At 55.1% G+C, this 13258-nt stretch overlaps 1 protein-coding gene across 1 annotated transcript in view; it reads left to right on the forward strand.

The window, feature by feature from the left end:
- The window catches only part of P2RX5 (purinergic receptor P2X 5), a 13075-nt gene extending 3293 nt beyond the window's left edge, over positions 1-9782 (forward strand). The window contains exons 3-13 of the mRNA XM_077749821.1: positions 2355-2505; positions 3160-3231; positions 3519-3594; positions 3680-3776; positions 4052-4132; positions 4473-4611; positions 5092-5228; positions 5681-5774; positions 5904-5969; positions 8218-8300; positions 9233-9782. Coding sequence (XP_077605947.1) covers positions 2355-2505; positions 3160-3231; positions 3519-3594; positions 3680-3776; positions 4052-4132; positions 4473-4611; positions 5092-5228; positions 5681-5774; positions 5904-5969; positions 8218-8300; positions 9233-9377 — 1141 coding nt within the window. The 3' untranslated portion in view covers positions 9378-9782. The remainder of the gene's footprint in view (positions 1-2354; positions 2506-3159; positions 3232-3518; positions 3595-3679; positions 3777-4051; positions 4133-4472; positions 4612-5091; positions 5229-5680; positions 5775-5903; positions 5970-8217; positions 8301-9232) is intronic.
- Positions 9783-13258: the final 3476 nt, after the last annotated feature.

The raw sequence follows: 13258 nt of genomic DNA on the forward strand, positions 1-13258 counted from the left end.
GCAGGGGGCCCGGGGGGGGGGGGGGGTGCAGGCCATGCCCAGCACTCCTGCATGACCCGGGGCAGGCAGCTCCTGCCCTCTCCTGGCCTCTGTGTTCCCAACTTTCCCAAGGGGTCAAGCTGTACGGTCTCTAACCCTAACAGTCACGGCAGTAAGCAGTTGATGAGCTGTATCTGTTGAGCTCTTCCCTCGCCCGGCATCAGTGTACTGAGCAATGTACATGTGCCATCTCATTAAAAAAACATTATTTTCTTTGGTATTTCAAAATAATTTTAGATTTACAGAAAGGCTTCAAGAGTAGTATAGACTTTTTGAAACACCCTTCACCTAGATTCCTCACGTGTTAACATTTTACTACGTTCGTGTGGTCCTTTTCCCTTTCTCTCTCCACACATGTGATGTGTGTGTATATATACATTTTTTCTGTTTAAGAGTAAGTTGCAGGCATTATGCCCCTTTACCGCTACATCCTTCAGTGTGTATTTTTTTTTTCTTTAAAAAATGTTTTTTAATGTTTATTTCTGAGAGAGAGAGGGACAGTGTGAACAGGAGAGGGTCAGAGAGAGAGGGAGACACAGAATCTGAAACAGGCTCCAGGCCCTGAGCCGACACGGGGCTCGAACCCACACACCGTGAGATCATGACCTGAGCCGAAGTCGGACACTTAACCGACTGAGCCACCCAGGCGCCCCTGTATTACAATTTTTAAGTTGAAGGAAAATTCACATGGCATGTAATTCACCATTTCAACCATTTAAAATGATCCAATTAAGTGGTTTTTGAATGCTCACAGTGTTTACAGCTATCACCACTATCTTCTTTCAGCACATTCCATCACCCCAAGAAGAAACCCGTAACTGGCAGCATCACTTGGCACCCTCCCCTGCTTCACTTACCATTGGGTTTTTGGGGTTTACCTGTGCTGTAGCCGGCATCAGTCATTCATTCCTTCGACGGCTGAATAAGACCCCGCTGTATGGATAAACCGCATTTTGTTTACCCAGTCATCTGTTGACAGACATTGGATTATTTCTCCCTTTTGGCTGTCTCAAACAACATTCACTTACAAGTTATTGTGTGGTTATGTTTTTAGTTCTTTGGGGTATATATTTTGGAGTGAAGTTGCTAGGACATATCATTACCTTTTGAGGTGCTACCAAACTTCCCCACAGCAGCTGTACCATCTTACGTTCCTGTCAGCAAATACCCATTTCTCTGAAGCCTCACCAACACTTGTTATTTTCCTTTCTTTCCTTTCTTTCTTTCTTTCTTTCTTTCTTTCTTTCTTTCTTTCTTTCTTCTAAATTACAGCCATCTTATTCGGTGTGAGGTAGTATCCCATTGTGGTTTTGATTTGCATTTCCTTGATGAGTAATAATGTTGAACGTCTTTTTCCTGTGTTTATCGGCCATCTGTATAATTTTCTTTGGAGACATACCTATTCAAATTATTGACCTTTTTTTTTTTTTAAATTGGGTTCTTTGTATTTTTATTGCTGAGTTGTAAGAGTTCTTTATATGTGCTGGATACCAGACCCTAACCAGTTATAAGATTTGCAAATAGTTCTCCCGTTCTGTGGGTGATCTTTTCATTTTTTTGATAGTGTCCTTTGACGCCTAAAAGTTTTTTTTTAAATTTTTTTTAAAGTTTATTTTTGAGACAGAGCGAGACAGAGCATGAGTAGGGGAAGGGCAGAGAGAGAGGGAAGACACAGAATCCAAAACAGGCTCCAGGCTCTGAGCTGTCAGCGCAGAGCCTGATGCGGGCCTCGAACCCACGAACTGTGAGATCTGACCTGAGCCGAAGTCAGACACTTAACCGACTCAGCCACCCAGGCTCCCTTACACCCAAAAGTTTTTAATTTTGATGAAGTACTATTTATCTATTTTTTTCTTTTATTGCATGTGTTTTGGGTGTCAAAGAGTATAGGATTTTGTACTCTCGTTTTGTAGAATGACACCCCCCGCCCCCTGGTTGGATATGTCTGAGGTCTCCTCATGCTGAGTTTCGGGTTATGCCCCATCTCCTTTAACTGTCCTCACGCCCCTGGAGGGAGGCCCTGTTGTCCCTGTGCTGAGCCCCAGAGTTCATTGGCTCGCCCAAGGTCACATCCCCAGGCATGGGTGAGCAGGCTGGCCCGGCCTGGGTCAGCTTCAAGGCCTCAGCCCCTGAGAGCAGCCATCTCCCTGCTCTTCGGGCTGCTTGTCGCCTGTGCTGCTTGCAGGACTGGGTTTTAGGCAGCAGTGCGGTCGTGACCCCTGCTCAGGAGCTGGTGGGAAAGGTGAATACCCTGGGGAGGATTCCCTGAGGGCAGCGGTGACCCTGATGCCCGCTGCTGGGCCCTCTCCCCACAGTTGGGTGTTCCTGGTGAAGAAGGGTTACCAAGACACCGACACGTCCCTGCAGAGCAGTATCATCACGAAAGTCAAGGGTGTGACCTTCACCAATACCTCTGAGCTCGGGGAGCGACTTTGGGATGTTGCCGACTACGTCATCCCACCCCAGGTCTGAACCCCACCCAGCACTGGGGCCTCAGCTAATAGGGCCTCGCTTAGGGTGGGGAGGTACCCAGGGACCTTCACTGATTGTCTCCCTTGGCCCAGGACAGCTACCAGGATTTGCAGATGGAGACCCTGCCCAGATCCTTCCCCTCACACCATCCCCCTGCCCTCCTTGACTGCACCTCTGTGACCACTCCCTTCCCAACAAATCCTGAGCCTGTAGAGACCAAATGGGGCCCCAAGAAGTTCCAGATCAGTGTGGGTCAGGTTGCCTGGCACAGAGAACTGCTCCTGTATGTTAGCCTCTGCCCTTGGGAATGGCTCCCTGGCCTAGTCACAACTGGCCTAGGCCAGGGCCTTGGCCACCCCATCACTGCCTCTTCTCCTCCCAGATCTGGGCTTAGATCCCAGGGTCTGAGGTCAGAATAGGGATTCGTGGAGGGGGGCAGTTTGGTGTTGGGGGCCTGAAAGAGCCCTGTCAAAGGACATCTACTCAGGGACTTCAGGGTCAGTGGGCAGATGGGTGGGATCCACTGGTTTTGTGGCCCCATTGTCCTCAACACCCATGCAGAGACCCAACCCCCTGCCATGAAATCCTGGGAAGGAGGGACCCCAAGAGGCTAAGAGGATGTCCCTCAATGCCTCTCCGGTTTCTCAGGGAGAGAACGTCTTCTTCGTAGCCACCAACTTGATCGTGACCCCCAACCAGCGGCAGGAAACCTGTGCTGAGGTTTGATTTGGTGCATAAGGCTGGGGAGGGGGCGGGAGAGCCTCCATCAGGGGCTGGGGTCTACCCTTTTCCTGAAGCAGCGGTTTCTACCGCCTTCATATGCCCCGGAGGATATGTGTACTGGAGTGTGGGCCTGCATCGCTTGGGGGGAGAGACGCAGTTTCTCAGAGAGTGTGTGGCCCCACTCAGGGGAGGAACCCCTGTCCCAGCTCCTGGGGTGAGACCTTGGTTCTGAACGGGAGCCCCTGCAGGGGACCCCCACCCACATGCCCCTTCTCTCCCGGCAGAGTGAAAGCATTCCGGATGCCTTGTGCTACACAGACAGTGACTGCCCTCCTGGGGAGCCTGTTGTGGCTGGAAATGGTGAGGCCTGGAATGGCGGGGTTGGGAGCAAAGCGGGGGCTGGAGCCAGGAGGCTTCTAGCATCATTTCTGCCCCAATCTTGCAGGAGTGAGGACTGGCCGCTGCCTTCGGGGGGGGAACAGGCAAAGGGGCACCTGCGAGATCTTCGCCTGGTGTCCAGTGGAGACAAAGTCCAGGCCAGCGTGAGTGGCTGCGGCCTCGGGACTCCAAAAAGCTACCTGGGCAGTGAGTGGGTCTCAGCCTGATGGTGGAGACATGTCTACTATGAGCTCCTCATTCTGAGGACACCCCACAAGGGCCTGAGGACCACCCCAACACGAAGAAATGGATGGTTCTCGGCAAGGTCTCCTGGGGACCTAGGGAGCAGGCAGGCCTCAGCCCTGCCACGGGCCCCGGGGGGATGTACGGGGGGGAAGGGCAGGGCCTCCTGGGCACACTGTCCTGGCTTGGTTTGCAGGAAGCCGCTCCTGGGCAAGGCTGAAGACTTCACTGTTTACATAAAGAACTTCATTCGTTTCCCCAAATTCAACTTCTCCAAGTAGGTGGGACTTGGTTACTGGGGACCTAGGGCCTGCCCCCTTGTTCACTGTGCGTGGGGCCACGTGCATGGTGTGTGTGCGACATCTGCATGTGAACAAACCTCTGGGAGATACTGGAGCACGCCTTCCCCCTGCTGTGGGAGGGACGTTCTGTCCTTGACCGCAGGAGGTTGTTGGAGGAGGGGGCTAAGGGGGAGTAGTCAGGACTTGAGTAAGGGTGGAGCCAGGGCCTCAGCCTGGGCCAGGGAAGGGCCCTGGGACTCCTGCGTCAGGCTGTGTCTGGCCCGGGAGCAGCCAGTCTCCACTTCATTTCACTGTCTGTTCACGGCCTCCATCCAGGACCAATGTGCTGGACACCAAAGACAAAGGTTTCCTGAAGTCCTGTCATTTTGGCCCCAAGAACCCGTACTGCCCCATCTTCCGATTGGGGTCTGTGGTCAGCTGGACAGGGAGCAACTTCCAGGAGATAGCCCTGCAGGTGGGGAGCGCGCACTGGGGAGCCCTGCCTGCGGGCCGGGGAGGGGGGTGCCTCAGAGCTCTGGGCCTGGGCTCAGGAAGAGGGTGGGGAGGAGGGGGCTCCTGGGGTCGGGTGGTGGGTGGTAGTGTGGAGTGCCCCGCCCCAGGGACTCACTGTCTTCGGGATTAGCGCTGACACACAGCCTGTCAGAACCCAGGCACTCAGTGGGAGGCACAGCGAGCACCTGCTGTGTGCTTCGCAGCGCTTGGGGGGCATCAGTTGAAAGTGAGCCAGAAGGAGCCCCACTGGTGCATCCCAGCTGCACGTACGGGNGCTGGGACCCTGGGGCTTCCACCTTCCTCCTGGGAGGATGCTCAGTGGGGCGACCTGTGGCTCGAGCACTCTCCCCGTCTTGTCCAGCTCTTGGTGAAGAGCTGGTCTGTGACTTCTGCCCACCTCCAGAAAGTTCTGTGCACTGATTCTTGTCTCTTCTTCATCAAGGGTGGTGTGATAGGAATTCAGATTGAATGGGATTGTGATCTTGATAAAGCTCCTTCTGAATGCAACCCTCGCTATTCTTTTAGCCGTCTGGACAACAAATTTTCAGAAAACTCAGTCTCCTCTGGGTACAACTTCAGGTAACTGGGGTTAGACCTGCTGTCTTGTGACCCTGGCCACATTTTGTCCTTTTCCGGGTGCCAGCACTATGACACCCCTTTCTGGAGGTGGACGTCAGAGTGGGAGGTATAGTGAGAAAGAGCTGAGGAGAGGTGAGGGATGCCAGCTGGGAGCACTCCTGGGGGAGGAGAGAAGTTTCTGTCACCCTGGGGGTTCACTAGGAAGCCCGTGAACTTAGCTCAGTCACTTCCATCAGTGCTCTAGTGTCCCCGGGCTGGCCCAGTGTGTAGTGGGAAAGCCCTTGCCTCTTGGGGAATGTCTGTGAGGTTTTCAAAGGTCTGGATGAGTCTTTACCTTGACGTTAGCAAGAGGGTCTGCACCCTCCCCCGCCGGGGGCGCTCATAAATCTCCAAAGCAGCCTGGTATGTACTGCCGAGCACAGAAGGTCTCCCCCGGGCCATGTCTCCCCTAGGTTTGCCAAATATTACCGAGATGGAGCTGGAGTGGAGTTCCGCACCCTCATGAAGGCCTATGGGATCCGCTTCGATGTGATGGTGAATGGCAAGGTGTGTGGGCTGTATCTCCCTTCCTGAGGCCAGGCAGGGCTGGAGGGCGGGGGGGGCATGTTGGGAGTACCCAGGAACCCTGCTGACCACCCTTCCTTGTTCACCCTGCTTTGTTTCTCTGCGCTACAGGCAGGGAAGTTCAACATCATCCCCACGATCATCAACATTGGCTCTGGGGTGGCGCTTATGGGTGCTGTGAGTACTCCCCCCCCCAACCTTTACCCTCTGAGACTGGCTGGGGAGGGGAAAACAGCTCCAGGAGTGCTGTTCATGCGCTTCAGAAAGAACGGGAGCGGGCGAGGTCCGTGGCACATGGGTAAAGAGGGCTTTCTGGGACTGACACCTGCCAGCAGCACCAGGTGGCAGCAACGGCCTGACTTTCTCTTTCCAGAGCCAGAGAGGCATCTGGCTGGAGAGGCATCCAGAGCTGGGAGTGGGGCTGGGATTCTCTAGGATCCTGGGTCAATTCCTGAACTTCCTAAGCCTCATCTCCACTGCTGCAAAAAAGAGCCAGGATCCAGCTGTATACAGGGTTGGTTGCTCAGCCATGGCCCGGTTGATAATTCTTTCCTGTGTGCGGCCATGCTGTGTGCTGTGGGATGATTAACAACGTAGCACTACCTCTACCACTAGATGCCCACAGTGCTTTCTCTCCCACTTGTGACAACCATAGATGTCTCCAGAAGTTGCCAAATGTCCCCTGGGGAACAAAATCACCCCCAGTTGGAAATCCCAGGGCTAAAAATATGAGCAGCAAGGGTGTCAGGCTGTGGTCCTTCCTCAGATCTGTCCAGCTGGGCCCTGGGGGCACACGGGAGAGGAAGTCTTTGCTGGAGAGTAAGCAGAGCTTTCCCCCGAATCTCTTGTCATGCCCCTTTGTTCTTCTGGAAGTTTTTCTAAGGACACGGGAGCTGTCTGTGGGTGGCCCCTGCCCATCCCGGCAAGCTCCTTGCCACGGTTTCTGGCAGCCTCGTCCTCTTGGAGGCCTCCGGCAGGACCTGGGACTTTTTATTGAGACCAGGAAAAGTGTGGAGCAGTATCAACAAGTCTTGGGGTTCAGCGAGGCTGTTCTCCTGAGAGGTGACGGATGACAGTGAGCCCCAGAGGATTCCTCTTAACTGCAAACAGCCATTGTTAGGGAATCCTGTGTTTGCTCATGTAACTTTCTTAGAGAGGGGCCACTGTCAGTCATTACTTTCTTCATGTGGGTAAATCAGAACACGAGGGCATGGGGTGCTTACCTGTGAAATCAAGGTAATGGGAACAGTGGTGCTGGAGGCTGGGTTGGTTGGAGGAGTGTTCTCTGTGGAAGGAGGAGTTGATAACATTTGGGGCATCTGGGCAGAGGGCGGGGGGGCCGGGAAGGGTTGTGCAGTGCCGAGTTAGAGGCCCAGGTTCACCTGTGAACCCATCCCTCAGCCCCCTCCCTTGGCCCACCCAACCCGCTTCACCCCCTCATTCTGGTAGGAAACAGCCCCTCCCCCTAACCCTAACCCTAACCCTCCCTTCGGTGCTGTGGCTGGGATGGCCCTCTGGTGGACGAGACGGGCATGTGCACCATGTGCTCTGCAGCTCCTGTGAACAGGTGTGCGTGTGGGGGGGGGGGTCCCCTGGGTTAGCTCCGTCCTCGTCCTCGTCAGCCTTTCCGTGACTGCCCCTGTCGTCCTTACTCTTCAGGTCCTCTCCAACCCGTCTCTCACACTGACTACCAGAAGGAACGTCCTAAATTTCTAAAATGCCACAATCCTGACTGTGTTTGCCCCTATTCAAGGCCCTTTGGTGCCTCCCCCTGAGACCAAGGCCTCAAAGGCATTATAAGAAAACTTGCAGCCGGTCCCAAATCCTCATCTCCAGAAGTGTCTCTGGCTTTTGCAACACAGGCCCTGTGGAATTTCCTTTGCTACCTCTGCAATGCCTGCCCTTCCTGGCTTTTGTGTTTTTTTGCCTTGTTACATAGTATTCAGCCCTCAACACTCAGCCCAGATATCCCACCCCAGAGTAAGGTCTTATCTTTGCTCTGCTTCCTTGCTCTTCTCCTCATCGTAGGATTTGTCGTTGTCCTAATTCTGCCCCAGAGGGAGAGTCCCCTCAAGGTCTCATTGTCTTAATTGTCTTGCACCCAGTGCAGTGCCTGGCACATTGGTGACATTTGTTGAAGACATGATTGGATGGAGTCAGGGCAGCACAGGGGATGCTTGGCCTGACAGAGCAGATGGTCTCCATCTGCTAACTCCGGCCTAACTTTGGCTCTACCGTGGATGAACTTCATGGCCTTTGACAAAATGCCTCTTTCTGAGCCCAGTTTCCCCATCTATTGACTGGGGACAATGATGCCCTGTAGGGGTTGTTGTCTGATCCCTCGGAATGGACTATGGGTCAAGTGGCAGGGTGCTTCCTGGAAATCTAGAATTCTGAGTCAGGAACACCAACTCTCTTGCTGCAGGGCGCTTTCTTCTGTGACCTGGTGCTTATCTACTTCATCAAGAAGAGCCACTTTTACCGAGACAAGAAGTACGAGGAAGTGAGGTCAGTTATGCTTCCTCCCCTGCAGCCTGAGGGGACTTTTGTGGGGCCGCCTTGACTGGAGTCCCCCTCCCTGGCCTAGAAACTTTACCCTGGTTGGATGGTAATGCTTAGCGTGTGGAGGCAGGACTGACCCATTGGGAGCTCCCCTGGAAGGGCCGCGGAAGGTGGAATGTTCTGAGAACATGCTTTACAGAGGTGAATTCCATCTCAGAGCAGCTGGTGGAAGAAAAGGCCTCCAAAGGACACAGCCAGGAGATCTGGTTTCCAGGCCTGACTCCGCCACTGTCTACCATGTGACTTCAGAGAAGTCCAAGGCCTCCTTGGACCCCATTGTCTCTCTCTTATGTCTTAGGATTTTTGGACTTGGTAGTCCTGGTTGGCTGGGGTTGAGGGAAGCTGCAGTGGTAAGGGAAGAAAAAGATGGATTTCTTGTGTTTTCCTGTGGGAGCCTATTTCCAGGCTCTCGTGGGCCCCTGAGCATGGCGGTGTGTATGCGTATATTCAGAGCAGCATAATACTGTGTAAGTGGGAAATCCTGATGCCTGTGGGCAGACTGGAAGGGGAAAGGGGCTCTGGCCCAGCCATTCCTGGAGGAGTGGGGATCAGAAAGGGGAATTGCAGATGGTGGGCTCCAGATGGGCACCGGGGTGCTCCCTGAACCCCACCGCAGCCTGGGACAGCAGGCGGAGGGTCAGCCTGCATCATTTGCCTGGACTGAACCGAGCCCTGATGCAGGCTGCACCCTCAGCCCCGACCCCGGTCGCAGACAGAGCCAGAGCCCTCTTGCCTCCTGGCTGAGCTGCTAGAGGAAGAGGGGTGCCCCCACAGGGCGAGTGGCTCTCCAGGGCCTGCCCCACGCCCCCACCCCGCCAGTCTGGGGAAGGTGGGCTGGGCTCTGCAGGCCAGGGTTAACTCGGTCCTGTCCTGCCCAGCGTCCTGCGGGTCCTGGCCGAGGCCTCGCAACAGGATGGGAGCCCAGAGGCAGAGGAGGCGGCGGCGGGGCCTGGGTTGGCCGAGCAGCCGGAGGCGCAGCACGGGAGGCAGCAGCCGGAAGGGGAATGGCTGCCCGCCCGCTGAGGGGCTGCTGGGTGGAGGACCCGAGAACGAGCCTTGTAGAGATGGGCCAGCCCTCTCCTCTCCTCCCTGCTCCAGCATGACATGGACACAAGGCAGGACGTCCGGGACCCGGGAGCACCCACCCAAGCTGGACTTTGTGGGGGACAGGGCTGCTTTAACCCCTTCGTGATCCCCGCTATTTCCTCAGCCCCCCGCCCCCCAAGCCACCACACAGCAGTCTGCTTGCTGTGCTATCCCAGCATTAAGACAACGTCATTTCCTCAGGCTTCCTCTGCCTGGCGCTTCTCTGAGCTCTATGTATGTATGAACCCATTTCAGCAACTTAATGAGGCGGACACTCACAGTCCCTGTTCTAATGAGGAAACCGAGGCAAGAAAAGTTGTGACAAAAGTCACATAGCTAATAAACGGCAGAGCTGGGATTTGAACCTAGGCAGTATGTCTCTAGAATCCAGTTCTTTTCCATGAGAGTTTCCTGCCTTGTCAAGCCTGCCATTCCCCTGTTCATCAGATGCCTTCCAGAAATTCTGGAACTGCCCTAGCCTTAGGAGGGTGGTGGTATGCTGACAAGTGGCCTGTAGTCTGCCCTTCCCCGGCACACAGGGTACCCTCTTGCTCAGCCAGCCTAGGCTTCTGACTCTCCTTTTGTAAACCATATCCCAGTTTCCCTGCCTGGGCTGGGGGTCTGCTCCTCTGGTCCCCAGCTTTCATTCTTTGTTGACTCAGGGACTGGCAGCTTCCCGTGGGGAGCTGGGCCTGTGCAGGGCGGGAGTGAGACATGCACTGGGAAGGAGAGGCAGGCAGAGGAGGGAGAGAAGTGAGGAAGGCAGAGGCTCAGGGCTGTGGCAAGGAGGCAGGGGTCCCAGCAGCACCCCTGGTGTGCTCCCTGAGCCCCTGAGCCTGTGAGACGGAGGAATGACCACCCCATGGTGTTGGCTGTGGGAGGCCTGGGTGCCCTGAGGGAGCCACCGTAGTGGCTGCTGCTCATTGCCGGTTTGGCCCCGGAGGCCCGGGCCTGGGCATCGGCACGGACCCGGGCTGTGGCCAGGCTCTCCCCAGCCTGCCCGTGCCTGGGAATCTCCATCTGCCCTGCCGCCAGTGGGAGGCTGCTGAGGGTGGAGTCTGCCTTTAGGGAGGCTGGCCCTCTTCACAGGGTCCCCAATTGTCCTCTGTGTGCCCCCTACCCGCCCCCTCACCCCCAGGTCTGGCCATGTGGGAAATGGAAAGGTGAATGTGGAGCAGCTACAGAACCTGCAGACCCCGGAGGCATAGCCTGAGGTGTGTGCCAAGAGCAGATTTGCTGAAGGTGCTGGGGCAGAACCGCCCGCAGCTGTGAACTGAGAACTGTGTTCGCTTGGGACAGGCGCTTCCGGGCACAGCTGTCTCTTCCGCACCTGGAGATCCCACGACTAGCTTTTCCTTGTGTGCCAGGGGAGGGGAGCCTCCTAGCGGCCAGCGTGGCTCGGACTTGGAGGAGGAGGACTCGGCGAGGGAAGCAGGGAAGGCCAGGGGCCTGAGTGGTACTCGACTGTTTTATTTTCCTGAGAACTTAGTTCATTCGTGTGCACAGTAAACGCTACGTGCTGTGGGCTGTGCCCTATCCAAGAGATGCTTAAATGAGACACTCACATGGCCCTCGGGTCGGGCGAGCACGTGTGGAATTCCTTCCGGAGCCAACAGACATCGCAGCCAGGCGCAGCCACTCTGGCCGTCCTCCAGCCTCTAGCCAAGGACCACAAATCCCTGTTGAAAATGATGGCTCCTCAAAGACTTTGGCCAACATCCAAGGGGACGTCTGGCCTACCCTCAAGGATAAAATTATAGGTGGCCAAGGAAGCAACCAGGAAAGGACCCGGCCTGTAAAGAGGCAGCTGGCCCTTGAGGGGAGAGGCAGCCTCTGCGGGTTTCCAGGAAAGGTGGGGAAGGGGAGGCAGGCAGGCCTGGGCTCCCGTCTACCTGCCCAGCCTCAGGAAGCTCTGGGCACAGTGTCTCACTGAATGGGAGGCCATCTGCCGGTGCCCTTTCTCCCTTGTGGTTCTGTGGAGCTGGGTGTCCCCCACCCAGCTGCCCTCCCTTTCTCCTCCAAGGCTGCGTCTGAAGGGCTAAAGAGATCGAATAGGTGGCGCTCACCTGGCAGGCAGAGCAGTTGGTAACAGGGAGGCCAAAACAGTTAGGGAGGGCCCTGCCCCTCATCCCCACCCTTCACCCCTGCCTACTCCCTTCCAGCCCCACAATGCTGCCCCAGTCTGCCCCCCCCCCCTTGGCGCTGTGGCCTGGGGACCAGTGGCAGCAGCATTCCCCCCGCCCCCTGGAAACGCGGTCTCTGCCCCCTTTCTCGTCCTCCTAAATCAGAACCCATGTTTCAACAAGATTCCATGTGATTCGTGTGGACGTTCAGGTATGAGAGCACTGGTTACTGAGAATGCAAAGCCTGGGTCTGAGGGAGGAAGAGGCCAGCTTTGGCAGCTGATGCGGATTTTAGGCCAGACTTACATTCTATTTTGAGAGCAAGAGGATTCTACCCCACCCCCACCCCCGGGAAAGTGACATTATGCTCAATGTATTTAAATTAAAATATTTTGACTAGATAATACTTACATGATTCAAAAACCAAAAGGTACAAAAGAATAGACGGTGACAAGCTTCCCTCCCACCCCTGTTCCCCAAGGCAACAGTACCAACGCCAAGAGGCTCCACTGTTTCGCGGAGAAATCTATTTGGTTACTTGTGCCCCCGCTCAGGAAATGAACTTTTTCTGATGGCTGCAACGTCAGATCAAGTCTCCTCTGTGAGAAAGAGACGCGATGGAATACGTTGAAGTACCGGGCTGGGAGTTGGCTCGGCTCACTCCCTTCTCCCTCTGCCACCAGCTGAGAGCCCCTCTGTAAACCCAAGGGAAGAGACCTATAGCTCATCACTAGCTGGTGTCTGGTCTCCTCGGTAGCAAAGGCCCGCGGGGCTGCCTGGGGCTCAGCAAGCGCCATGCTTTGGTTTGCCTAGCTCCCCGGACTCTGAGGAGTGTCCTCTTTGGAAGTGCTCTCTGGGCCTCCCTCAGGTCAGAAGGTGGAAGCATCCTCCCACTGGGGCCTTTGGAGAGGGACAGAGGGGTTCGCAAGAAGGCCGAGCAGGGCATGGTCCCCCAAACGGGAAGCTCGCTCCTTCTAGAGCAAACAGCTCCTTCACTCTGGGCTGGGAACCTGTCACCAAGCCCTCCTGCTCTCGGAACAGAAAATGAAAAATCTGGGTGATCCACTAGGGTTAGCTCTCTCACTAAGGCAAACCTAGGATTTGATATACTTTCGTGTTTGGGAGGAAGCAAAAAGGGCAGGAGTCATGGCTGCTGGGCAGTTGGTCTAGTTTCTTTTAGCCTGTTTTTGGAATTGCTTTCCGGCAGCCACATCACTTGGGGAAAACTGTACTATTCGTTTTACACTGGAATGAAAATGTCTCCCTACGGTGTTCATTCAGTTGGTAAATATGCACTGAGTGCCTGTTGTCAGGTGATGGAGTAAGTCTGGTAATGGTTGTGAGAAACACAGAAACCATCCCTGCCCAAGTGCTTACAGCCTAGGAGGTGAACCTTAATCAGTGGTCACACACAGAATCACAAGCTGAATGAATCTTCAGTGAGGAGTAGCGAGAGTTTCCCCCAGGACGTGACATAGAAGCCGAAATCTGAAAGCAGCTTAATGAGGTGATGGGGGAAGCATTCCAGGCACGGCAGCCACGTGTGCAAAAGAAATGCCTTGACATGAGGAGTAAATGAGCTGGATGGAGACAGTGTGGCAGAAGCCGGTTTCGTGAGGCTTTCTTTCCACCAACCATCTTTAATCTTAAGGGCTGCCCCATTAAACTTCACTGCCACAGAGGACTTAACCTAAT

The sequence above is a fragment of the Crocuta crocuta genome, unplaced genomic scaffold, assembly GCF_008692635.1.
Source record: "Crocuta crocuta isolate KB4526 unplaced genomic scaffold, BGI_CrCroc_1.0 scaffold149, whole genome shotgun sequence".
NCBI lineage: Eukaryota > Metazoa > Chordata > Mammalia > Carnivora > Hyaenidae > Crocuta > Crocuta crocuta.